Source organism: Mustelus asterias, chromosome 15 (assembly GCF_964213995.1).
Source record: "Mustelus asterias chromosome 15, sMusAst1.hap1.1, whole genome shotgun sequence".
Classification (NCBI taxonomy): domain Eukaryota; kingdom Metazoa; phylum Chordata; class Chondrichthyes; order Carcharhiniformes; family Triakidae; genus Mustelus; species Mustelus asterias.
Genome location: NC_135815.1, coordinates 18,843,311 through 18,870,145, shown reverse-complemented (window position 1 = coordinate 18,870,145; position 26,835 = coordinate 18,843,311). Strand labels below are relative to the sequence as shown.

General features: G+C 45.5%; 1 protein-coding gene across 1 annotated transcript in view; it reads right to left on the bottom strand.

Moving 5' to 3' along the window:
• The window catches only part of ryr2a (ryanodine receptor 2a (cardiac)), a 455,564-nt gene that overhangs the window by 413,424 nt on the left and 15,305 nt on the right, over positions 1 to 26,835 (bottom strand). The window contains 2 exon segments of the mRNA XM_078230647.1: positions 8,000 to 8,035; positions 23,016 to 23,120. Coding sequence (XP_078086773.1) covers positions 8,000 to 8,035; positions 23,016 to 23,120 — 141 coding nt within the window.

Sequence of the window (26,835 nt, the reverse complement as noted above, 5' to 3'; positions counted from 1 at the left end):
GTTGTAAGTGTTGATTTGAATGCAATGAAGAAACAGTTGGCTAAATAACATGTCATTGATCACAACACTACTTCATAGGTTTATTCTGCAGAATACTAAACAGGAAAAAGGATTATATATTGGTCGCATGTGGAAACATTCTCCACAGCAAAATGTTGCGATGTGGACACCAATTCAATTCTGAGTGGCAAACATTACCGATTGGATGGCTTAAACCACAAACGAAAGAAAAGCCAGATCTATGTCGGTCCCTGGTATCATTTAGATTTCTTGATTTTGCCACAGTGAACATACACAGGACATGCACAAAGTGCTTAAATCTGTCAATGCTAATCTTCCAGCATGTAACAATGTGTGCCAACACAGAACTTAACACAACTCTTGACACAACTCCCTGGCTGGGGGTCTGTGTCCTCTTTGTAAATGACCCCTTCATTGGAATTACATCCTGGTTGAGTGGCAGAAGGATTGGGGCCCGGTTGGGGTGGCAGAGGGTCGTGGTGGAGGCGGGGGAGGGGGTGAGGATGATCATTTGACCTACATTGCACGTCGTAGATGTGAAAAAACAATTGACAAGTAAAGCACAGAGATTTTGGAGTTTTTCTTTTAGCCAAGGGTCTTATTTCTGAATTGAAAGGAGTTAAGTGACTACGGCTGCGATTCTCCCATCGCGATCCGCATCTTTTCTGGCAGGTCGCGGTGGGAGATGCGAGTCTCCGGCCATGTTCCAGGATTTGCGCATGCGCCGGGAATGCATGCGGATCTCCCAGAGCCGGAGAACAGTCACCACCAGACCACGCTGGAAACCAGCGGGAAGGCAGGTAAGTCATTCGAATCTTTTTTTAATATGTTTCAAATATCGTTTAAATCTAATTATCGGAAGCTTACCGGTCCCGATTGAATCTCCTACCCTACCAGGAGTATTTCACTCCGGCAGGGTTTAGAGTAGCTTCCCACAGGCGGGGAACAAGCGGGAGATTCCGCCGGAATTAAGGGGGGGGGGGCAATCGAGGCCCCCAGGGGGTCGGGCGGTGGGGGGTAGTGCCCCTTGGGCATGGGAACCTGGGCAGTGCCAGCCTGCGCCCCGGCACTGCCCAAGGGGCAAAGTTCTCATGCCCAGGGGGCACCTTGGCACTGCCCACTCAGCATCGGACAGTGCCAAGGGGGTGGGGCATTTTGTGAGTGAGGCCTCGGGGTGATTGGTGGCATTGGGAGGTCCCGCTGCCACTCTGCAGACAGGATAGGTCTGGGATGGAGGGTGGGCAGTGATTGGGGTGGGCTGGGGGGGGGTCTGCCTCCCGGGGAGGTCTGACCCCGGGGGGGGTCTGCCGAGGTGAGGGGATGGGGGGATCGCCACTGCTGGTGGGGGGGGGGGACGGTGAGCTGTACATCGGGGTGCTCCGGGGTAGGGGGGGATCAGGGCTGGCCCGGGAATTGTTGTGGAGGCGACTGAGCCATGGGGGGAGGGGAGCAGGCTGGAGGGGCAGCACTGCGAGGCTTCCCGGTGTCAACATTTTCCTTTTACAGATATTACCTAAGAAAAGTGAAGGCATCTCAAACAATAGCCATGCCCATACCAAGAGGGCAAATGGGTGACCTAGCACAGGGTTTAAGTAGGAGTGTGAGTTCCACTCTGGAGCAAGTCTCTCGAAGTCATTGCAAAAGCAGTCTGAGGTGGTTCTTATATTGATCCTTTCTCCCTTCACAGAGATGGACTAGTTTCTTCTAGAAGCCAACATGTCAGGATTTTGTGACACTATGGCCCCAATTTTAACTCTGTCCAAGCGGTTGAGTGTTGGGCACGTTGAGATCCTGCCCAGTATTAAAACTCCACCATGCTGCATTACTACTCTGTTCCTTTTTCCATGAACTTGTTTGATATATAAACCAATATTATTTAGATACTAGAGGAATATCCTGGTAATAAAAAAAATCTAATTAGAAATGTGATTGTTAATCGAGCATCATAAATGGAAATGGTGGGCAGCGTGGGTGTGGTCATTTGTGACGATACTGTGCCTTTAAGGAATGTATTTCTGTCATGTTTCTTATGATTTTTGTTTCGAAGTCAGTTCTAGTTACCTGGTGCCACTTTTTCTACAACTGGTAACCCACATGCTGAGTCTGCAGAAGCATAATTCATCCTAATTTTTGGAGTGTCTGTTTTAATCTGGGCTAATGCAGTTTTGTTATTTTAGTGCTTTCCCCTGGGGTTTTCAGAGTAGGGTTTGATTAGATTGATTGACAGGAAAATCATGTGACTGGGCGGAGCTAGCTAGGCTTTCAGAAAGAAACAAGCAGCCAGTGGTTGTTTTGAATCTTTACAGAGCAGTAGCTCTCTCTCTCTCTCTCTCTGGAGATTGGAGTCTGCGACCTGCCAGAAAATAGGTCTCTTTCTCTGAAGTTCTGCTGTTTGAAGAGATACAAAAGTGGCCAGAGGGGCATTTTTTTCACATAGAGGGTGGTGAGTGTCTGGAACATGCTGCCAGAGGTAGTAGTAGAGGCAGGTGGAATTTTGTTTTTTAAAAAGCATTTAGACAGTTACATGGGTAAGATGGGTATAGAGGGATATGGGCCAAATGCGGGCAATTGGGGTTAGCTTCAGCGTTTAAAAAAAAGGACGGCATGGAGAAGTTGGGCCGAAGAGCCTGTTTCCATGCTGTAAACCTTTATGGCTCTAAGCTACAAATGCTATATAATGCATACTGCAGCTTGCTGCAAGCAACACAGGAATCAGTGAAACATTTGTTTGGCTTACCTTCATCATACGTTTCCGCGTAAGTATACAAAATATTTTGGAAAGTTGGTTTGCATGAGTATTTTAGTTTGAAAAGTCATCAGATCTTAGCACCAGCGTTACCTGCTTTATGTTAGAAAAGTTACAAAATAACTGATATCAACCATCTGAATACATCGCTGTCATAGCATTAGCCAAGCATCTTTTCAGTTTTATGCTTTTATGCATTAAAAAAATCACTGTAATGACTCAATGAGGTTGGCCTCTTGGAATATGAGCTCCCTGATTGAGGCAATGCTTGCCTGTCTAATCACAGAGTCTCACCTCTATATATATTGAGGAGTGTCAAGGCTACCGACAATCCGGATTCTGACTTTCTACCTCGAGCACTCTTAGGGGTGGATTTGAGTTTGTAAGTAAAGGGAATCTGGCGAAGGGGCACCGGCCTCTGAGGAGTTATTTCAAACATGATTAGAAACTATTAGCTCATCATCTGAAATGCCCGGTTAGTGAGTGACAGGTTAGTGGTTTACACAGAAAATTGGAGCAAATTTTAACCGTATCAATAGGTCGGTATGAAACTCCCCAGCAGAACATTTTAATTAAAGCATTAATGCATTTGAATGTTGTGATAAACTAATGTCACCAATTACATCTTCAACCCTAATCCTGGAATTCAGTTTTCCAAATGCTTTATGGTCAATGAGGAAAATCCTGCTCCTGATCACTTTCCAGCTTGCATACTCAGGATAGATTAAAATAATCAATAATTATACTGAGATAAAAAAATAATTGTCTGTGTTGAATTTTTAACTTACGTTATTTATAATTTGTATAGCTTATGACTGGAACCACCATTTGCGAGGTTAAAAATAGGTCACACAGGCTTAAGGTCTGTCATATGAAAGTTTAAGTTAAGTTTATTTATTAGTGTCACAAGTAGGCTTACATTAACACCGCAATGAAGTTACTGTGAAAATCCCCTAGTCGCGACACTCAGGCACCTGTTCGGGCACACTGAGGGAGAATTGTGCATGGCCCAATCCACCTAACCAGCACGTCTTTCGGAATGTGGGAGGAAACTGGAGCACCCGGAGGAAATCCACACAGACACGGGGAGAATGTGCAGACTCCACACAGACAGTGATCCAAGCCGGGAATTGAACCCGGGTCCCTGGCACTGTGAGGCAGCAGTGTTAACCACTGTGCCACCGTGCTGCCCCCAGTTATTTTATGCGAGATTAAAGCAACCTACATTGCATCTCGGGAATGGAAAAGGGTCAATACAAACTCATTGCTCCAAGAAATGTGTTGCCACACTTTGCAACGTAGGTGCCACTTCATTCAGTTTAACAGTTTGATTACAGACAATCAAACCTCACTGGCTGTGAGAATTGCATTCGGATGGACAAACACTCCAATTACAGCAGCTATAATCACCAACTCAGTTATGTAATTATAAGAGATGCAGTTGTCTATTGTCATTTTGTTTCAGTAGATCTCAAAGGAGACAATGATCATGGTAACGTTACTGGGCTAGAAGTCAAGAGATTGATAATCGAGTGGAACACGAGTTCAAATCCTACCATGGTCGCTTGAAAGTTTTCAGTTTCAATAAGAAAATTTGGAACTAAGAGTCTGGTACCACAAAGCGGTTTGATTGAAGTAAAAAAAAACACTCACTTATATCCTTTAGGAAGGAACCTTGTCATCATCATGCAGTCTGACCTTTGTGTGGTCATACAACCATGTAGGTGACCCCAAACCAACATGGATGACTCTTTAGGTAAAGATAAAGTTGCCATAGTCCCAGATGACTGTTGGTGATTTAACCTGAGGGTCACCACAGCTCAGGTGAGGGGCAAGGTGGGACCCTCATGAATAACCTCAGCTGGCACGGGAATTGAACCACGCTGTTGGCATTGCTTAGCATCACAAACCAGCCGTCCAGCCAACTGAACTAAGTAACACCACCACCACCAACCCACCCCCCCAACCCACTCTTTACTGCGCTCTGACGGGTCCAAGGAAGCCATTCATTAAGAACAATGAGGGATATATAAAAATTGCTAACCTTTCCAGTGACGCCCATGTCCTGACAAACGAATTTAGAATAGAATCATAGAATTCCTACAGTGCAGAAGGAGGCCATTTGGCTTTATCCCCATAATCCCACCCTTCTAGTCATCCTGCACTAAGGTGCAACTTTAGCATGGCCTGTCAACCTAACCTTCACATCTTTGGAGTGTGGGAGGAAACCCATGCAGACATGGGGAGAACGTGCAAACTCCACACAGACAGTGACCTGAGGCTGGAATTGAACCTGGGTCTCTGGAGCTGTGAAGCAGCAGTGCTAACCACTGTGCCATCAACTTGATTGAATTACAGTGTGTTAATTATCCCCCAATATGACCAACAGACTTCACAGGGGGAGGCTGTGCAGCGGGTTCCCCGCTGGGCGCCATGACCTCCACTAGTCTCCGGGCACCAGATTTCCAGCGCCATCAGCTCCACCCCAGAAATTGGCACGGAGCTGCGTACTTTATTCAAATGGCCATTTTAATATATTTTACAGCTAATTGGAGGGCCTGAGACCAAAGACTCCGAGCCCGCTAACCTCTTCCCCCCAGCCCCACCTCCACACTAGGAGTGTTTCACTCCAGCGGGGTTTACAATAGATCCCCACTTGTGGGGAGCTGGCGGCCCGACCCCGCTGGAGTGAAGGGGGCCATTGAGGGAGGGGCATTGGCAGCCTGGCAGTTCCAGCATGGACCCCCTGACACTGGCCTGCTGGGGGTCGAGCTGCAGGGGGCAAGGGGGCGGGGAGGGGCTCAGGACTGCAGGACGGCGGGCGGTAATGTGGCAGGGGAGGGGGAATCAGGGGATCGGAGATGCCAGGGGGTGAGGGAGAGGAGATCGAGGCTGACCGGGGGGTGCCGGGGTTGGAGAGGCAGCATTGCAGGGTCGCGGGGCTCGCCAGTGATCGAGCTGGTGAGGGTTTCAATTAAAATAAAAAATAAAATTGGAGGCATAAAGATGCACGACATGCAAACGTTTTGCATATCATAAATGTTTTGAAACATTTCAAACCTTCCAATGTCCTGGACACACTATCACACTTCATGAGTATGTCCTGTCCCACCAACAGGATCAGCCCACCAGACAGTGGTATTCAATTGGGAGGAAGTTGCTCTGGGAGTCCTCAACATCCATGGAGCCTCATGACATTAGGTCACACAAAGACAAGGAAACCTCCTGCTGCTTATCACCTCCCATCTGTACCCCCTCATCCCCCTCACCCTTCAGCTGCTGAATCAGTGCTCCTCCATGCGGAACATGAGGAAGCACTGAAGGTGGAAAAAAGGGCACAGAATGGCCTCTGAGTGGGGGAACTTCAAAGCCCATCATGTGATGATAATAGGCAGTTGCTGTAGATGTATATATTGTTTTTTATGTTTAAGGGGACTGTCAACAGATTCAGTTCTATTCTATAGGCAGTCAGTGTGTTTGGAAATCATTTAGCTCAGATGCTAGGACAGCAGGATAATTACTCATTTTAGTCATGTAATGTTTACTTAGGATAGAGCTAATGGATTTTTGTTTATAGATGGATATTTCCTCTTAGGTTTTGATTAAAGGAATGGAAGGTGGGTTTAGGTGTGCGGGGACATGTGATGATGTGGTTAATGGATGAGCTAGGTCCTGTGAAAGAGTTTTTCAGTTCCGGCTAGGATTTGTTTGAAGACAGAGTTCTACAAGCAGTACTGAAACTCATTCTTTCTCTCTGAAAGCTTCAAGACTGTTCACACTCATTGGGTGGGATTTTATAGCCTCGTTCATCCCAAAACCTTAAATCCCACCCGAGGTTAATGGACCTTTCCATTGTCCAAGGTGCAACTTTAGCATGGCCTGCTCTGATTCCCATGGAGAGCAGGGCGGTAAAATTCCGGCCATTATAGCAAGTGTATTTATGGCGTTAACTGTATTTAAAGTGGCATTTTACGTCTGTAAGAGGGAAGTTGCTTATTTGGAACTGAAACAGTGATAAATTAGAAATCAAAGTTGTTTCCTTTCATTTTTAAATATCGTTCAATAGGTAAGCTGCTTCATTTGTTAGAGTTATATTTAAACTGTGTTATTAAATAAAGTTTGTTTTACTATAAAAGATCCACAATTTGTCAGTGGGAATTGCTCCTGGAGTGAAGCGTCCTTAACTCACATTTATGCCAAAATAGAAAAATTGTTGGGATCTAGTCTGGCTTCCAAATGTAATTTGGGTTTCTGGTCCAGGACCCTAAGGACGAAGTAGAAAGGGTCAAGAGCCTCAGATTTTTAGGTGTCCAGATCACCAGCAGCCTGTCCTGGTCCCCCCATGCCGACACTATAGTTAAGAAAGCCCACCAATGCCTCTACTTTCTCATAAGATTAAGGAAATTTGGCATGTCAGCTATGACTCTCACCAACTTTTACAGATGCACCATAGAAAGCATTCTTTCTGATTGTATCACAGCTTGGTATGGCTCCTGCTCTGCCCAAGACTGCAAGGAATGACAAAAGTTCGTGAATGTAGCCCAGTCCATCACTCAAACCAGCCTCCCATCCATTGACTCTGTCTACACTTCCCGCTGCCTCAGCAAAGCAGCCAGCATAATTAAGGACCCCACGCACCCCGGACATTCTCTCTTCCACCTTCTTCCGTTGGGAAAAAGATACAAAACTCTGAGGTCACGTACCGACCGACTCGAGAACAGCTTCTTCCCTGCTGCTGTCAGACTTTTGAATGGACCTACCTTCCACTAAATTAATCTTTCTCTACACCCTAGCTATGACTGTAACACTACATTCTGCACTCTCTCATTACCTTCTCTATGAAGGGTATGTATTGTATAGCGGGCAAGAAACAATACTTTTCATTGAATACTAATACATGTGACAATAATAAATCAAATCAAATCAAAAACATATAACCAAACGTGGCTCAATACTACCATGAGTGACTTTAGTTCAAGCCCTAAAGTTCAAAGCTGCCAGACTGGATCTGCAGCAGGGTATGAGGGCACCAACAAGCAGGAAAAATCTACACCGACCCTCTCCTGAACAATCTAACGGTCGCAGCGGCATCTTTCCATGACCGTGTCGGTACAGAGTGACCACCGCACAGTCCCTGTGGAGACATTGGGTGGAATTTTCCTATCCCGCCCACCACAGGAACCGTAGCAAGTGCGACAGAAAACTCGGCGGACCATGCAAAGATCTGTTGACCTCGGGCAGGAATTTCCAGTCTTGGGGCGAGCGCAGCTGGAAAATTCCATCCAAAGTCCCAACTTTGCATTGAGGGTACCTCCATCGTGTTGTGTGGCACTACCACTGTGCCAACTGGAATTTTTAAACAGGTATAACAACTCAAGCCTGGGCATCCATGAGGCACCGTGGGCCATCAGTGATGGCAGAATTGTACATAACCACAATCTGCAACCTCGGGACGGCACGGTAGCACAGTGGTTAGCACTTCTGCCTCACAGCTCCAGGGACCCGGGATCGATTCCCAGCTCGGGTCACTGTTTGTGTGGAGTTTGCACATTCTCCCCGTGGGTTTCCCCCGGGTGCTCCGGTTTCCTCCCACACTCCAAAGATGTGCAGGTTGAGTGCATTAGTCATGCTAAATTGCTCCTTAGTGTCAAAGGATGCGTAGGTTAGAGAGATTAGCGGGATAAATGTGTGGGGTTACAGGGATAGGGCCTAGTTGGGATTGTTTTTGGTGCAGACTCAATGGGCCGAATGGCCTCCTTCTGTAAGATTTCTATGTGTCATAATCTGGCATATCTCCCACTCTACCATTACCATCAAGCCAGAATATCAACACCATTTTAATGAGGAGTGCAAGAGGGCATGCTAGGAACAGCATGAGGCATCCCCAGACCTGGTGAAGCTATGACACAGCACCACTTGCGCGCCATACAGCATAAAGAGCAAACAATAGACAGAGCTAGCGATCCCACAACCAATAAATCAGATTTAAGTTTGACAGTTCTGCCATGTCCAGCCGTAAATGGTGGTGGGCAAATACACAATGAACTATAGAGTCCGAAAATATCCCCATCCTCAATGATGGGACAACCCAGTACATCCACTCAAAAAATATGGCTGAAACATTTGCACTCATCTTCAGTCAGAATTGCCGAGTGGATAACTATCTCCACCTCCTTCTGACGTCCCAGAATCACAGATGCCACACTGGATGCCACATTAGGGCGGCACGGTAGCACAGTGGTTAGCACCGCTGCTTCACAGCGCCAGGGGCCCGGGTTCGATTCCCGGCTTGGGTCACTGTCTGTGTGGAGTTTGCACGTTCTCCCCGCGTCTGTGTGGGTTTCCTGCGGGCACTCCCGTTTCCTCCCACATTCTGAAAGACGTGCTGGTTAGGGGCATTGACCCGGACAGGTGCCAGACTGTGGCAACTAGGGGAATTTCACGGTAACTTAATTGCAGTGTTAATGCAAGCATTACTTGTGAGCAATAAATTAACTTTAACTTTAACACTCTACGTGATGTCAAGAAATGGCTGAAGATACAGGATACTGCAAGGAGAATGGGCCCCGACAACAGTCTAACAATTGGACTGAAGACTTGTGCTCCAGAACTTACTGTGCATCCTAGCTAAGCCATTCCAATACCGCTACAACACTGGCATCCAAAGGTGGAAAATTGCCCATATACATGCTGTACACAAGTAGGACAAATCCAACTCAGCCAATTACCGTCCCATCAGTCTGCCCTTGCTCATCAGCAAAGTGATGGAAGGTGTTGTCAACTGTGCTACCAAGCAGCATTTTGTCAGATATAATCAGCTCACTGTTGGCCAGTTTGGGTTCTTCCCGGGCCCACTCAGCTCCTGACCTCATTACAGCCTTGATTCAAACATGGACAAAAGAGCTGAACTCAAGAAGTGAAGTGAGAGTGATTGCCCTTGACAGCAAGACAGCATTTGAGCAAATCCGACACCAAGGAGCCCTCGCAAAACCTGGAGTCATTGGGAATTGGAGGAAACCTGGTTGTAATCATACCTAACACAAAGGATGATGGTTGTAGTTCTTGGAGGTCAGTCATCTCAATCCCAAGCGATCACTTCAGGATTTCATCCTGGTAGTGTCCAAGGTCCAACCATCTTCAGTTGCTTCATCAATGACCTTTCCTCCAATAGGTCAGAAATGGGAATGTTCACTGATGATTACACAGTGTCCAGCACTATTCACTGCTCCTTAGATACTGATGTAGTCTGTGTCTATATGCGGTAAGACCTAACAATATCCAGGCTTGGACTGAGAAGTGCCAAATAAAATTCACATCACACAATACCAGCTAATGGCAATCTCCAATAAGAGATAAGCTAACCATCTGCCCTTGACATTCAAAGGCATTACCATTGCTGAATCACTACCACTGGTTAACACTGATGAAAATCTGAACTGCACTAACCAGGGACCATGGGAGTAAAGTGCTAAATTTTAATATGCAGTGAGTGATGAACTAGTTCTGAATTGGAAGAAAATAATCCACTTTACTGTCCTCAGCCAGTACCTGGGGCCTGATGGAAGGCTCTTTCACCTTAACCAATTACAGCACATTTTAATTGTTTCAAATCTGTTTGATGTAACCGATAGAGGGAAAACAATGCTCCTTTCTATCGCTGTAAATGCTACTTTCTCACGAAATGCACCAATTCTCTTCAGCAGAAACGTCAAAGCCCCCAAAGAAACGAGATCCACTGTGCATTAGATTATTTCTGAAGTTTAATGTGATCAAACTATGCCTGACTCTGCTAACCGAGGGCATGTGGTAACCATAACAGCACTATGTTAATGACCAATTCGGATGAATGTTTCGCAGTTCATGGCTTCAAGCCAAACTACTTTTATTTGATGTATTTTTTTAATTGTTACCTCCAAAAGTGGGGAGAGAAACGCTGAAATCACGACAAGACCAGTGACACCCCACTCTACAACTCATGAAGAATGGAGGGCATCCAACATTGGCTTGGAAAAAGCAATGCAGTTGTTGATATCCCAAATTTGATCTTTATTGTACATCTGATTTTTGATTTGATTTGATTTATTATTGTCACATGTATTGGTATACAGTGAAAAACATTGTTTCTTGCGTGCTATACAGACAAAGCATACCATTCATAGAGAACGAAAGGAGAGAGTGTAGAATGTAGTGTTACAGTCATAGCTAGGGTGTAGAGAAAGATCAACTTAATGCAAGATAGGTCCATTCAAAAGTCTGATGGCAGCAGGGAAGAAGTTGCTCTTGAATCGGTTGGTACGTGACCTCAAACTTTTGTATCTTTTTCCCGACAGAAGAAGTTGAAAGAGAATGTTCGGAGTGCATGGGATCCTTAATTATGCTGGCTGCTTTGCCGAGGCAGCGGGAAGTGTAGGCAGAGTCAATGGATGGGAGGCTGGTTTGAGATAGAGAGAGACAGGGATACAACAAATAGCAACTCACAAAATCCCTGCCACAGAGCATGGCACTGTATGGGTGGACCCTTTGATAAGGCCACTGAGAAGAGGCTTGTGACATGTGGTTCTGGTGAAGGGTCAGCTGGATGAAGCAAAGACCAATAAATTTGTCCGCAGGAGTCTCCGGCATCTCATGGGCTTTTAGCTGCAGTGCGGAAGCGGAAATTGAGAAGATACGGCCATTGGAAAAGGCAGGGTTAGAGTTTGGTGCTGGAGGCGATAGAGGGTGAAACATTACGGAAAAACAGGTCGGGTCAGAGAACGGATGGATGGGTGGACAACATCAGAAACTGGAGGGAGGGCTGACAGCAACATTCAGAATTACAGTGAGCGAAGAGAGATGCCCACAACCCCATGTGGACTATGAGTAATTATGCATGTTTGTTGAATCTCTGTCCAGTCCATATTTGCAGGTTAAACAGGGGCAGCACAGTGGCCCCACAGCACCAGGGACCCGGGTTGGATTCTAGCCTTGGGTGACTTTGTGGAGTTTGCACATTCTCCCCTTGTCTGTGTGGGTTTCCTCCGGGTGCTCCGGTTTCCTCCCACAGTCCAAAGATGTGCGGGTTAGGTTGATTGGCCATGTTAAAATTGCCCTTTAGTGTCCTGAGATGCGTAGGTTAAAGAGATTAGTGGGTAAATGTGTAGGGATAAGGGGGTAGGGCTTGGGTGGGATTGTGGTCGGTGCAGACTCGATGGGCCAGATGGCCTCTTTCTGCACTGTAGGGTTTCTATGATTCTATGATTTCTATGATTCTATGATTAGCTGGATTGACCATGTTAACTTGGTGTCCAGGGATCTGCAGGTTATGTGGATTAGCCATGGTAAACGTGTGGGGTTACGGGGATAGGGCTGGGGGGATGGGTCTGGATGAGATGCTCTTTCAGAGAGTCGGGGCAGACTCAATGGGCTGGATGACCTCTTTCTGCACTGTAGGGATTCTATGATACTTCCAACATTGAACCGTAACATTGTGAGTCCTTGTTGAACAATGCAGCAGGACCATGTGGGTGACTGGTGGGGGAAGTGGTTGCTGCTTCAAGACGTCCCAACCTTTTCCTAGCAGTACGGGTTGAGCTCAGCAGTAGCACTCTCACTTCTGTGTCAGGGGGCTATGGGTTCTTTTACATTTCCTCTGTCATGTAACCAGTTTAAAGTGGACAAGTTTCCTGTGCTGATAGAGTTATTTCAGACAAGGCCATCAAAATTCAGGAAAAATTGGATAAAAGCAAATTACTGCAGATGCTGGAATCTGAAACCAAAAGAGAAAATGCTGGAAAATCTCAGCAGGTCTGGCAGCATCTGTAAGGAGAGAAAAGAGTCCAGATGACTTTGTCAAAGCTAAAAGGCATAGAAAGTGGGAGATTTTTTTAAAAATTCATTTATGGGACATAGGCATCACTGGCTGGCCAGAATTTATTGCCAAACCCTAGTTGCCTGAGGCAGTTGAGAGTTAACCACATTGCTGAGGCTCTGGAGTCTGATGTAGGCCAGACCAGGTAAGGACAGCAGATTTCCTTCCCTAAAGGGCATTAGTGAACCCGATAGGTTTTTCCAACAATCGACAATGGTTTCACAGTCAGTAGATTCTTAATTCCAGATTTTTAAAATTTAATTCAAATTCCACCATCTGCCGTGACGGAATCCAAACCCAGGTCCTTAGAGCATTAGCTGAGTTTCTGGATTAATAGTCTAACGATAATACCACTAGGCCATCACCTCCCCATACTATGGAGTGAGGGAATGAAAAATGAGTCATAGCCACAGAAACAAGGGGAAAGGCTGCTAATGGCACATTGGACGTTGGGAGTTCTTTGCCCTCCTCTCTAATTCTCCACACCACTGGAAAGGTGAGATTATTTTCTCTCGGACAGGCAGCAGCTGAAGAAACAGCAAAAATGCAGTATGGGACAGGATATCAATTTACCAAGAAGATGCTTGTTTGCTAACATTTCTGGAAAACATTGAAAAACGGAATGGGTTTATAAGTGACAGCATAAACTCCAAGGTCCAAATTTCTGAATGAGCTTGACAGAATATGATGCTCTTTTACCTCTGGGATAGCAACCAAAATTTATGTCAGGGTGTAGAAAATAAAATACGTTCAGAACCTTCAAAATCCAGGCAATCAGGTTTTCTGAACTACACCTGATTTGTGCCTTAATTTCTCACCCAGGAATCCAAGATGTCAGCACTAAGTGACAAGTGAGGAAAATTCAACTGTTAAGCACTACCATGGGCACACAGATACCAAGAAAAATCTACTTAGGCTGGATCGATTGAACAAAAGGTTTAGAAGAATGAGGGGGGGATCTCAAAGAAACTTATAAAATTCTAACAGGGTTAGACAGGGTAGATTTAGAAAGCATGTTCCCGATGATGGGGGAGTCCTCAGTAATAGGGGTCATAGTTTGAGGATAAGGGCTTTTTGGACTGAGGTGAGGAGAAATTTCTTCACCCAGAGAGTGGCGAAAGTGTGGAATTCACTACCACAGAAAGTATTTGAGGCCAAAACTTTGTGTGATTTCAAGAAGAAATTAGATATAGCTCTTGGGGCTAAAGGGATCAAGGGATACGGAGGGAATCAAGATATTGAATTTGATGATCAGCCATGATCATAATGAATGGCGAAGCAGACTTGAAGAGCCGAATGGCCTACTCCTGCTTCTATGTTTCCATGGGTGGGATTTTATGGCCTCGCTCATCCCGAAACCGCAAAATCCCACCCGAAGACAACGGACCTTCCTGTTGTCCGCCCCTCACCCGCTCCAATTCCCGTGGCGGGCGGGACGGTAAAATTCCGGCCTATGTTTCCATGTTTCTATGAATGTTGAAGATTAACAATATCTGGATTTTTAGATTTCTACAGTTTCTTTTGGTTGAGATATACTCACTACCTCAGTGAGACTGTGCTGATAATCCCAGGTTAAAAACTTATGCTTTATATTAACATTAAAAATCTACACAGAGGTACACATAACCATGTGTAATTTTTTTTCAAACACTATGACAGGGTGTTGATGAGCGTTTGGACAGAATTCTGTTGGGATGGTGCTGCACCAATGACTTCCACAATTTATCTGACCTGAGAATGCAGAGCCTGTGGAAAGTCACCCTACTTGCATGAGGCAGATGGACACTTGCTCACCGGGAGTATATCCGTGGGGCCTGGATTTCCCATGTCACCATATAATACAGGACTGGGGAACTAGGCTGAGAGTGGGGGCCTGGCTCAGATCCTCCTGTAACAGGAACCTGTATCCTTATTGATCCCTGTGCCAAGGAAACTTCTCTGGAAAAGCGATACCTTTCCTTATCTTCAATAGTCCCAACATGCACACTCACCACTCCCCTTACCACCACCGACATCCCCACAGCTCCCAACTGGGATCCAGTCTGACCTGTCAGGAAGCCAAAACGCCTCCTCTCACTTCATACAATAGCCATTTTACTCAACACCAGGATCCTTTTAGGACCAAGCATATGGGAGCTTCCATCATAGGTAACTCACAGCATTAACCATGCCCTTTTCATGTCAGTAGCCCTGTTTGGTTTCAGGCAGAGGCTCCACTCCCAAACAAGTCCACAGCAAACTTCAGTATCAGACCAGGACCCATTGCATGCAGAGCCCTCTGGAGCTCTCAGTAATTCTGCCAAAGTTACTGTGGAAGCTTGCTAAAACTATCAATGTAACTTGTGCCCAACAATGCAGGTGGCACAGTGGTTAGCATTGCTGCCTCACAGCGCAAGGGACCCAGGTTCAATTCCTGGCTTGGGTCACTGTCTGTGTGGAGTCTGTACATTCTCCCTGTGTCAGCATGGATTTTCTCTGGGTGCTCTGGTTTCCTCCCACAGTCCAAAGATGTGCTGGTTAGGTGCACTGGCTGTGCTAAATGTTTCCTCAGTGTAGCTGAATAAATGCAGGAATGTGGCGACAAGGGGATTTTCACAGTAACTTTATTGCAGTGTTAATGTAAGCCTACTTGTGACTAATAAATAAACTTTGAAAAAGGACATCTGTCTTTAAAGTTAATTAAAATTAATTCAACATAATTAACGTTAAACAGTCTTCTGCAAGAGGTCAGTGTGTCTCCTTTCTTTGGAGTAGTATCATACCAATTGTCAACACAATTTTATCCAGGGGCGGCACGGTGGCACAGTGGTTAGCACTGATGCCCCACAACGCCAGGGATCTGGTTCAATTCTGGCCTCGGGTCACTGTCTATGTGGAGTTTACGCATTCTCCCCGTGTCACCGTGGGTTTCCTTCGGGTGCTCCAGTTTCCTCTCATGGTCCCAAGATGTGCGGGTTAGGTTGATGGGTCATGCTAAATTGACCCTTAGTGTCAGAGGGATTAGCCGGGTAAATGTGTGGGGTTATGGGAATAGGGCTTGGATGGGATTGTGGTCGGTGCAGACTCGATGGGCTGAATGGCCTCCTTCTGTAGTGTAGGGATTCCATGGATTCTATGATTCAATATTCCATCTGATGGGTGTTGATGCATGATGGTTGGAGAATAAGTCCTCTCCAGGCTCAGTCTAACTTTCAACTTAATTTTTAAATGAAAAAGCTTAACAAAAGTAGCTATTGCTTTTTAGCAACGTTGGACTACGTGCATTGCAATAGTTATAAATAATATTTTAGAAATGAAATTACAAATAAAAAGATATATCGGTTTCTTTTCTACTCCCATTCTTTCCAATTTTCCTCTCTAAAGATTATAAACGTGCTTGGCTTTCCAAAGACCTGCCATTGTAGCCTCCCCTGCTCAATAAGAAAGTTGATTTGTCATTCATGCTGCAGAGACCTCCGGGGCATTGCACAGGTCTGAGCTGCCTACAGATTATGATATTGAAGGGAAAAAGCACTTGTGTCTATGTAGCATCTTTCTCGACACCCTAGCTATGACTGTAACGCTTCATTCTGCACCCTCTCCTTTCCTTCTCCACGAATGGTATGCTTTGTCTGTATAGGTCGCTCACAAAACAATACTTTTCACTGTATCCCAATACATGTGTCAATAATAAATCAGAACAAATCAAAATCCAAAGCCCCAAAATGCTGTACAATGAAAGACTTCTGAAATAGATTGGGTGGGGAGGGGCAGTGTCGGGTACGGAATTTTAACCACCAAAAATGGGTGGGACGTTAAAAAATCAGATATATTTTCTTTACCGGATATTAAAATGTTCTAAATTGGGGGAAAGAAGGCTGCTTGACTGACAGACAAGCTCCATCCAATTGGGCAATACATCTTCTGGCTTTCCAATTGGTGGAGGAAGGCAGTACGTCACCAGGTTGGCCAACAAATGACTTCAGCCATTGAGCATGGGGGCAATCTAAGTTCCTCAAACCACTTCCACTTTTAACTGAGACAGAACGAGGGGTGAGCAAGCAGTCTGCCTGTCTGCAATCTTTTAATGAGGCTGTGTACCTTGATTTTAACAGTGACTCTGTTTTCATCCACAGGCAGCCACAGCTTTCCCTGTCAGCCAGGCTGGCTCCTGGCAGGAGTCCGACATAAATTTTTTTTTTTTTAAAAACATCCCAAAGTTAAAATCTGCATTCAGGTTTTTCAACGTCAAAACAACCAGCAGCTCCAGCACTCCCTTCCCTTCGCTGAATGAAATCTGCAGCACATGTTGCTTGAATCATGATCTGGGGATGCGTGCATGCGTATCTGTGTTCATCTGTCTGTTTGTCAGTGTTTGTATATGGTGTGTGTGCGTGTGCGTGAATCATAGAATCTCTGTGTGCAAAAGGAGGCCATTCAGCCCTTCAAGCCCGCGTGGACAAGAATCCCACCCAGGTCCTATCCCTGTAACCCCATGTATTTACCCCGCTAGTCCCCCTGACACTAAGGGGCAATTTAGCATGACCAATCCACCTAACCTACACATCTTTGGACTGTGGGAGGAAACCGGAGCAACCGGAATAAACCCACACAGACATGGGGAGAACGTGCAAACTCCACACAGACGGGTCTCTGGTGCTGTGAGGCAGCACTGTGCCACCAATCCATCCATCAGTTTCATAAGGATGATAGTTTGGATGATTTTAGTCTGTGTCTCACTTTCAGGCCCTTTACACTGTGCATATTTAAAATATCACCCTTCCACCCATTAAGATCACATGTGGAAAAAAGTTCATAAGATCCTTTATGCACATGTGAAGATGTCTTGGTTTAGCATCTCTCAATACCAAGGGAAGGCAATGGTGTAGTGGTATTCTCACGGGGCTAGTAACCCAGGATAAGATCTGGGCACCTGGGTTCAAATCCAACCATGGCTGGTGGTGCAATTTAAAGTCAATTTAAAAAATTTTTAAAGTCTAATGGTGACTATGAAACCATTGCCAATTATCAGAATAACCCATCTGATTCACTGACCTCCTTCGTAGAATCCCTACAGTACAGAAAGAGGCCATTCGGCCCATCGAGCCTGCACCGACAACAATCCCACCCTATCCCTGTAACCCTACATATTTACCCTGCTAATCCCGCTGACACTAAGGGCCAATTTAGCATGGCCAATCAACGTAACCCACACATCTTTGGACTTTTAGGGAGAGAATACACCATCCTTACCTTGTCTGGCCTCCAGCAATGTGGTTGACTCCCACCTCCCTGTGAAATGGAGGGAAGTGAGAGATGGGCAATAAATGCTGGCCCCATCAGCGACACTCACATCCCGGGAATGAATTTAAAACACCTCACACAAAAGGTGGTCCTTTCACAGCTGCACAGCTCTCCATTAATAACGCATGAGAGGTGTAGCCTAGACTTTTGGGGTGGGTTTTGAACAAGAGCTGAAACTAAATACTCCAACATGAATCATTTTAAATTTGAACAAACACTGTTGCTGGGGTTCTCTGGCCTCCCCGCAGCATTTTTCTTGGTGCATGAGAGGCGGCGTGCCGTTGGCCAGCGGTGGGATCTCCTGGTCTCATTGATTCCACCCCATGCCACCAGGATCCTCAGACAAAGACACCAAAACTGCACACAATACTCCAGGTGTCATCTCACCAACGCCCTATACAATTGCAGCAAAATCACCCTATCTCCATGCTCAAATCCTCTCCCTATGAAAGCCAACATACTATTTGCCTTCTTTACTGCCTGCTGTACCTGCACGCTTATTTTCAGTGACTGATGCACGAGGATTCCACTGAATATTCACTCTCTCAATTTACACCCATTCAAGTAATAATTTGTCTTCCTATTATTGCTACCAAAGTGGATAACCTCACATTTATCCACATTATACTGCATCTGCCACGCAGATGCCCACACACTCGGCCTGTCCAAATCACGCTGAAGCATCTCTGCATCCTCCTCACAGCTCACCCTCCAATAGCAATAGCTTACAACTCAAGGCATAATGAAGTTTACAAGACATTTCTCTGCTTGTTATTTTTGTAGAGGTGTATGTTTTAAATGATCAAACCAGACTGGAAATTCACGCCAATTTGGCTGCTCTCCAGATTTCCCAGCCCTGCCTGTGACGATGTCCACCATTTGCAGGACTGGAAGCTTCCGGTCCAAGTGCCTGCACAACAAAATTAAATGTACTAAGATTAAAATATTATTAGCATGTGTAAAAAAAACTAGGCCAGGAATCTTAGCTGACTCAAGTAGGTTTAGTTCAGATGATCTCGTAAAACTTGACCACATGTAACCATATATGATGGTGCCAATCCTCCAGGACCAGCCTGGAGTTTCCAGGAGTTGAAAATCAATCTCCAGCCCAGCGTTGCGTGCAGCCTTGGAGAAAACCAACCAAGGCATTAAAAAAGATTATTATTTTGTTATGTTCTTTATCAGATATTAAAATATACTACACTGGGGGAAAGAAGGCTGCTTGACTGACAGACAAGCTCCATCCAATTGGGCAATATGTCTTCTAGCTTTCCAATTGGTGTAGGAAGGCAGTACGACACAAGGATGGATGTGTTGGCCAACAAATGGCTGCAGCCATTCAGCATGGGGGCAAGCTAAGTGATGAAACCAGCAGGAATGCATTTTAGTCACAGTTGGCAACACCACATGCATTTTGATTTGATTTGGTTTATTATTGTCACATGTATTAACATACAGTGAAAAGTATTGTTTCTTGCGTGCTTTACAGACAAAGCTAACCGTTCATAGAGAAGGAAATGAGAGAGTGCAGAATGTAGTGTTACAGTCATAGCTAGGGTGTAGAGAAAGATCAACTTAATGCGAGGTAGGTCCATTCAAAAGTCTGACAGCAGCAGGAAAGAAGCTGTTCTTGAGTCGGTTGGTACGTGACCTCAGACTTTTGCATCATTTTCCCGAAGGAAGAAGGCGGAAGAGAGAATGTCTGGGGTGCATGGGGAAGTATAGACTGAGTCAATGGATGGGAGACTGGTTTGCGTGATGGATTGGGCTACATTCACGACCTTTTGAAGTTCCTTGCAGTCTTGGGCAGAGCAGGAGCTGTGATAGAACTGGAAAGAATGCTTCCTATGGTGCATCTGTAAAAGTACAGCTAAGAGTCGTAGCTGAGATGCCAAATTTCCTTAGTCTTCTGAGAAAGTAGAGGTGTTGGTGGGCTTTCTTAACTATAGTGTCGGCATGAGGGGATCAGTACAGGTTGTTGGTGATCTGGACACCTAAAAACTTGAAGCTCTCGACCCTTTCTACTTCGTCTCCATTGATGTAGATGCATGTTCTCCTTTACCCTTCCTGAAGTATGTGCATATCATGCACATGGTGGTTAGCACGGCTGCCTCACAGCGCCAGAGATCCGGGTTCAATTCGGGTTTAGGTTTGCGAGGAGTTTGCCCGTTCTCCCCGTATCTGCATGAGTTTCCTCCGGGTGCTACGGTTTCCTCCCACAGTGTTGGTTAGGTGCTTGGCCATGCTAAATTCTCCCCCAGTGTAGCCGGAGTATGGCGACTAGGGGATTTTCGCAGTAACTTCATTGCGGTGTTAATGTAATCCTACTTGTGACACTAATAAATAAACTTTAAACTTTGGTGATCTGTTACTGGTTGCAGGATGAAGCTTGGCTCTGTCGTGCACTAACGCAAAGTCTGTCAATTATACATCGCAAGATGCTGGAAAAAGTATCAAACAGTAGCTGCCAAGAAGGAAAGCTTTAGATATGAAGCACAAGAGTGTTGGTTTCAATAATAACAATAGCAACAATTGGAATTCCCACAGATGAACACCGTTACTGAGCATGCAAAGTGTGTAATTATGATTCCTGCAGACCTAAGGCAAAATTAGAGCAGTAACATTTATTTATAGGTTCCCATTGTTATTGCCCATAAAACATTGTTATTTATAACAGCACAAACAACATGGGAGGAAATACTAGTGGTATTAACATTAGTGCAAGTATTCCGCTCTCTGAGAAAACAAATTGAGACCAACATTTCTGTATTCCTTAAATACCCGCTGTTTATTAATGCTAACGAAAAGCAAGACATTGGCTTTGAACGTCAACTAGTCCTGTTTTGCGTTAAGTACAATAAATTCTTCACTGGATTCTATCGCAATAGGCTTTAATTGAACCTATTACGTTGGATTTTCTAATCGGACATCCAATCAGGCACCTACCATAGAATTAAGAATGTGACTACTGCTAAAGCATAGGTGGGATGACAACTAACACTGTCATGTACTCCCTCACCTGCATCAGATACGACCCTGCAAGGGCAGCAATTGGCTCTTATCTCAAGTCACTCCCTCCAAGTTCCCCTCCGAGTCACTCACTACCCTGTCTTGGAAATATATCGCCGTTCCTTCACTGTCGCTGGGTCAGAATCCTGGAATTTCCTCCCTAACAGCACTGTGGATCTACCTCCACCTCAGGGGCTGCAGCAGTTCAAGAAGGCAGCTCACCACCACCTCCTGATGGACAATTAGGGACGGGCAATATACGCTGGCCCAGCCGGCGATGCCCACATCCGCAAAAAGTATTTTAAAAAATGAACTGGTGCATTTGCCAATCTTTGTACTTCTCCAAAGTTGTTGCATATTGCTTGGGTCTTTCTTTCTCTCTCCACAGATGTTGCCTGACCTGCTAAGAATTTCCAGTGTTTTTTTTCTCATTTTTATTTCAGATTTCCAGCTTCTGCAATATTTTGCCTTTGTCTTAGAAGTTACTGTGGGTCCTAGAACTTGGCGCTCACCCTTCAAGCTGTCCTGTGCCAGGCCAGCTAAAGACTGATAATGGTCCCATTTGGAGCCTCTCTGCTTTCCCAAACTACATCCACATGTCCTAACTGAGACCCAACTGTGAAATCAGGTTGAAACATAGCAGCCTGTGAATTAAATTGTTGCAGCTAGTTTCATTCCCTCACGCTACAGTATAAATATCTCCCACTTCCAATGCCTTTTAGCTTTGACAAAGGGTCATCTGGACTTGAAACGTCAGCTCTTTTCTCTCCTTACAGATGTTGCCAGACCTGCTGAGATTTTCCAGCATTTTCTCTTTTGCTAACATGGATAGATGTTGGATAAAAAGATTAAGTTGCAGGTAAACTGTTTCAGAACTGTGAACGCGAGTGTGATGAGGGGTACACCAGGATCACTGAGAACTCCAGCAATGACATTGATGCACCATCAATCGAGCAAAGACTAGTTTGTATGCAAGAACAAATAGGCTTTTATTAGCAAAAGACTTGGAGCACACCCATGCCGATGAACTGGTCCAGACTGAGGCAGGGGGGTGGGGAGCAGTCGCCTTTATACCTGGACCGGGGGGGGGGGAGGAGTCTCGGGTAGGGCCGGCAGGGATGTGTCCAGGCATGTCACATATACAGGTAATAAGCTAACAGTGGTTCACCACAGACATCAATGCCAATGTGGTGAAAGTGAACCGACCACGGGAAACCTGGAACTCCACTTAGGGAAAAAAAAGTAAGGGTGAGAAAGGTCCAAGAGCAGAAAACCTGTCTGAGGTTTCAAAACGGAACTCATCTTGAACTGAACAGAATTGCTGTTCTCCTTCTCTGCAGGCTTTCCCACACTTCTTGAAACAGCGATGACATGGAGATGCCGGTGTTGGACTGGGGTGGGCACAGTTAGAAGTCTCACAACACCAGGTTAAAGTCCAATAGGTTTATTTGGAATCACGAGCTTTCACTCACCTGAGGAATGTGAGGGAATTCATATGGTGTTCATGGAAGTGGAAATGACTAGGGTTGGGAAGCATTTTCCGATCAGGGCCATTGTGATCTCCTGGACTCGTTTCGATCGCCTCAGGGGGTCGGAGAGGAATTTCCCAGATTTTTTTTTTTCCCCATATTGGCCCTGGGGTTTTTCACTCTGGGTTTTCGCCTCTCCCTGGGGATCACATGGTCTGGAATAGGGGGGTGGGGGTGAGTTAATAGGTTGTAATGAACAAAGCATCGTAGCTGTGAGGGACAGCTCGGTGGATAGGATATTGGTATGTAGATAGGCTGGAAAATTGGGCGGGGATCCTGGATTCAGGATTCAATCCTGGACCGGGGAGCGGCGCGGGCTTGGAGGGCCGAAGGGCCTGTTCCTGTGCTGTATTGTTCTTTGTTCTTTGTTCTTTGAGGAAGGAGCAGCGCTCCAAAAGCTCGTGATACCAAATAAACCTGTTGGAATTTAACCTGGTGTTGTGAGACTTCTTCTTGAAACCGCAGCAGTTATATACTACTAGACAGTCTGGAGGCTGAGTGAGAAACATATTCAGTGGCAGCCTTGCGAGGGAAAATCTGCCGTTAATTAAATGTTGCTATCGGTATTTTGACTACTTGCCCCTTCCGCTTTCTCCTCATTGTTTGCCAACATCTCCTGAAGAGCTCGAACAGAGAGAGATTGTTCCAGCACAAAGGTGCAGATCGAGAGATCCGGAGGGACATTCTGCAATCAAAGAAACAAGATGTAAACATTTACTGAGCTGTTTCCCCATCAGAAGAAGAAAATGTGGCATTCAGTCATTATTCCTGTGTTCAATGTAACATTTCTTGCATTCGATCTTCACGCAGCCTAACTACTGTCATCTCCGCGTCACCTGCCAATTGTCAACTTTCCCAGCTGATCACAGAGGGGTTTGAGCAGTGACGCACTACCAGAGATAAAGCATTCATTTGAAGATGGGAGCAAGAGATTTATGTAGCAACATACGTAAATCAATAACAGCGAGTTCACAAGTACAAAATAATTAAAATTGCTAATGAAATGTTATCTCAAAGAACTTAAATATAAATAATCGGAGGTGATGGTGCAGTAGTACAAATCATTGGTTACAACCCATCTGGGCTACTACTTTGAATTTTAGGCATCAAATCACAGGAAGATATATATGTGATATATATTTTATATACCTGTATATATGAAAAATATAATTGCTTTGGAGGGGATAGAGTGTTAGAATGTAACCAGTGATAATTTTGCATTGGATGTAATGTGACCAATGGGAACAAGATGTAAAGGTCAGCTGACCCAGTAAACCATTGAACCAATTACAGAGTGATGTAATAGTCAGCTGACCAGCCGATTCACTATAAATAAGGAACTATGTAGAATTGTGGGGAGCTTGGATTGGCCCTAAGTGAGGCCTCAAGTTTGGAGTAATGATGTTTCTCACAACCCGGGACCCGGGTTCAATTCCCGGCTTGGGTCACTGTCTGTGCGGAGTCTGCATGTTCTCCCTGTGTCTGCGTGGGTTTTTTCTGGGGGCTCCGGTTTCCTCCCACAGTCCAAAGATGTGCGGGTTAGGTGCATTGGCCATGCTAAATTGCCCCTTAGTGTCCTGGGATGTGTTGGTTAGAGGGATTAGTGGGGCCGAGGGTGGGATTGTTGTCAGTGCAGACTTGATGGGCCGAACGGCCTCCTTCTGCACTGTAGGGTTTCTATGATTCTACGAGTACAGCAAGAGTCATGCATGCAATCAAAATGACCAAGAAACGTATTACTGCATAGAAACATAGAACATAGAAAAACTACAGCACAATACAGGCCCTTCAGCCCACAAAGTTGTGCCGAACATGTCCCTACCTTAGCGATTACTAGGCTTACCTATAACCCTCTATCTTACTAAGTTCCATGTACTTATCTAAAAGTCCCTTAAAAGACCCTATCGAATCCGCCTCCACCACTGTTGCTGGCAGCCCATTCCACGCACCCACCACCCTCTTCACAATGTTTCAAGATCACGCACATTAAAACATATGAGAAAGCTGCCCTCCTGTTTGGCTTCTCATTCTTGTTAGAATAGGATAAACTTCATTGCTTGAAAAGTTTCGGGAAACTGAGATTTAAGTTCCGCGAGAATTTATCCAACCAATTCATTGGCGAATCAGTGCAGATTTAATAGACATGCCAAAAAGAAAAGGAAGATTCTTGCTGGATAAAGAATCGCGATTATTGCTCCAATTCTCTTGTACTCAGAAGGACAGCTGGGCGTCCCTACATGACAATGCTGTCAGTTTCAAAAATAACTCTTTACTCATTTACTGGCTCATTGAAAAGGAACCTGCAGGCTGCTTTTCCACTTCAGTCGCCAGTCTTCCTCTCACACTGTAGACCAATATCTCTTGTAGATATCCACTTAGCCCCGGAATGCTTTGCTCAAAAAGCAAAACATTGTTAATCTATCATCTGCCAAATTTCTGCCTCTGGCGTGTAGTTTCCTCTTTTCGGAAGAGAATTCCCATTATGAAAATTGAGGACTCATTTTCAGTCACAATGCATGTTCAAGTGGCTAATGGCAGGTCAGTGCTACACTGGAGGAGATAACCACTGTATTAATATTGTAAACTTTGCATTGTGCATTGTAACACTGAGGTTGATTTGAACCTGGAGCCAGTTTCAGATATTGGGGTGGGGGGATGGGGGGGGAGGTATGTAGCAATCCCTTCAGAGACCGATAACCTTTAAAAAGACATATGAATTTGCCAGTGACAAACTGGGGTGGCACAGTGGTTAGCACTGCTGCCGTGCCAGGGACCACGGTTCAATTCTGGCCTTGGGTGACTGTGTGGAGTTTGCACGTCCTCCCCGTGTCTGTTTGGGTTTCCTCCGGGCGCTCCGGTTTCCTCCCACAGTCCCTCGCAGCATCTACTTGTCAAGGCCCCTCACAATCTGATATGTTTCAACAAGATCACCAGGTTACTGCAACAAAGAATCATAAAGTTACAGATGGGCTAGCAACATGGGTGCCAGCATGGTTAGACATCCACGTGGAAAATCCCCTCCTTTGGCACAAGCATGCCAATCTGGAGCGTGGTTCTAATAACGCTAAGTTTGTGGGTTCGATCTCCGTACTGGCCAAATGTACTTACCTGTGCCATCCTGTCTGACGTTGGTGAGGCTTCCTGCCTGGCCCATTACAACTGGCACAGCACGATCAGCTCCGGGAAGATCCAAACCACGGTGCGCCTACTGCTGCCCAGGGAACTGGCCAAGCACGCCGTGTCAGAAGAGACAAAGGTGGTGACCAAGTACACCAGCTACAAGTAAAACTCCACAATGGACTGAAAAGCACCCCCATCCCGCCACCAGGTGAAGTCCAATGTGCAGTTGTTTTTCGTGACTGCATTAAAGTTTGACTTAACAGCGTTGGCATTGTGATCCTGTGTGTGTGTGCCAATCTGAAAGAAAACAGCCCACTGGCAAAGGCTTTCACTGCGCATCAACATTCTGCTCTTCAAGCACAAACCCACGATTATTTTGTGGAGTAAGCGCTCCCAAGGTATCCGGTTGTCAGAAGAATAAGTTGCTGCAAAAAAGTAGATACATGCTGTAGACTCTTGTTTTTCAAACCTCTCTTCCCAGCGACCCACTTTTACCAAATAGCCACATCTTGCGATCCACACCATGTTCCCTTCCTACTTAACGTGACAACTGAGCCCCCTCACTCCTCACGATTTCACTCCAATCAGGTTCACAGGATGAGGAGGCCAAGCGCAGATCAGGTGCAGAATTCAGCCGGTTCCTTTGTGACAATGGAAAATCTCACCTCGCACATGCAGATCATTGTGAAGGGCAATAGCAATAAAATGCTTGTTTTACTCAGCACTGGATACTCCTGGAAGATGCTACTCCAGAATGATGACAATCTCATGGACTTGCGGCGGCGAATTTTACCATCCCATCCACCATGCGAATCCGAGCAGGCGAGGGGCGGACCATGGATAGGTCTGTTGATCTCGGGCGGGATTTTCCGGCTCTGAGGCGAACGTGGCCGTAAAATCCCGCCCGTGGCATGTTTTTAAACGTGCTGCCACAGGTCAGGTACGGCAGCTCCGACTCCTCATTTCTAAGTTAATCACTGACTCTGAGGTCTTGAACTCAAAGGGGTTTTTCACCCAACTCAAACTTCTCCTCTGGAAAGTAGCATGCGAACCATGTTTAATGTTGCAGAGAGTATTGATTCCTCTGCAACAACGCAGGGCATTTGCCCTTATGCTATGCAGTAAGCTGCCCTGTAAAAGGCTAATTGCGCTTTGTCATTCTATGTTAAATTTCTAAGAACTTGAGGTGGCGATTTCAGTTCTTGCTGCATCCCTTGAAAAAAATCCAAAGGTTTGTTCTCCAGATTGCTGTGGTTAGTGTTCAGATCCAGGGTGAGGTG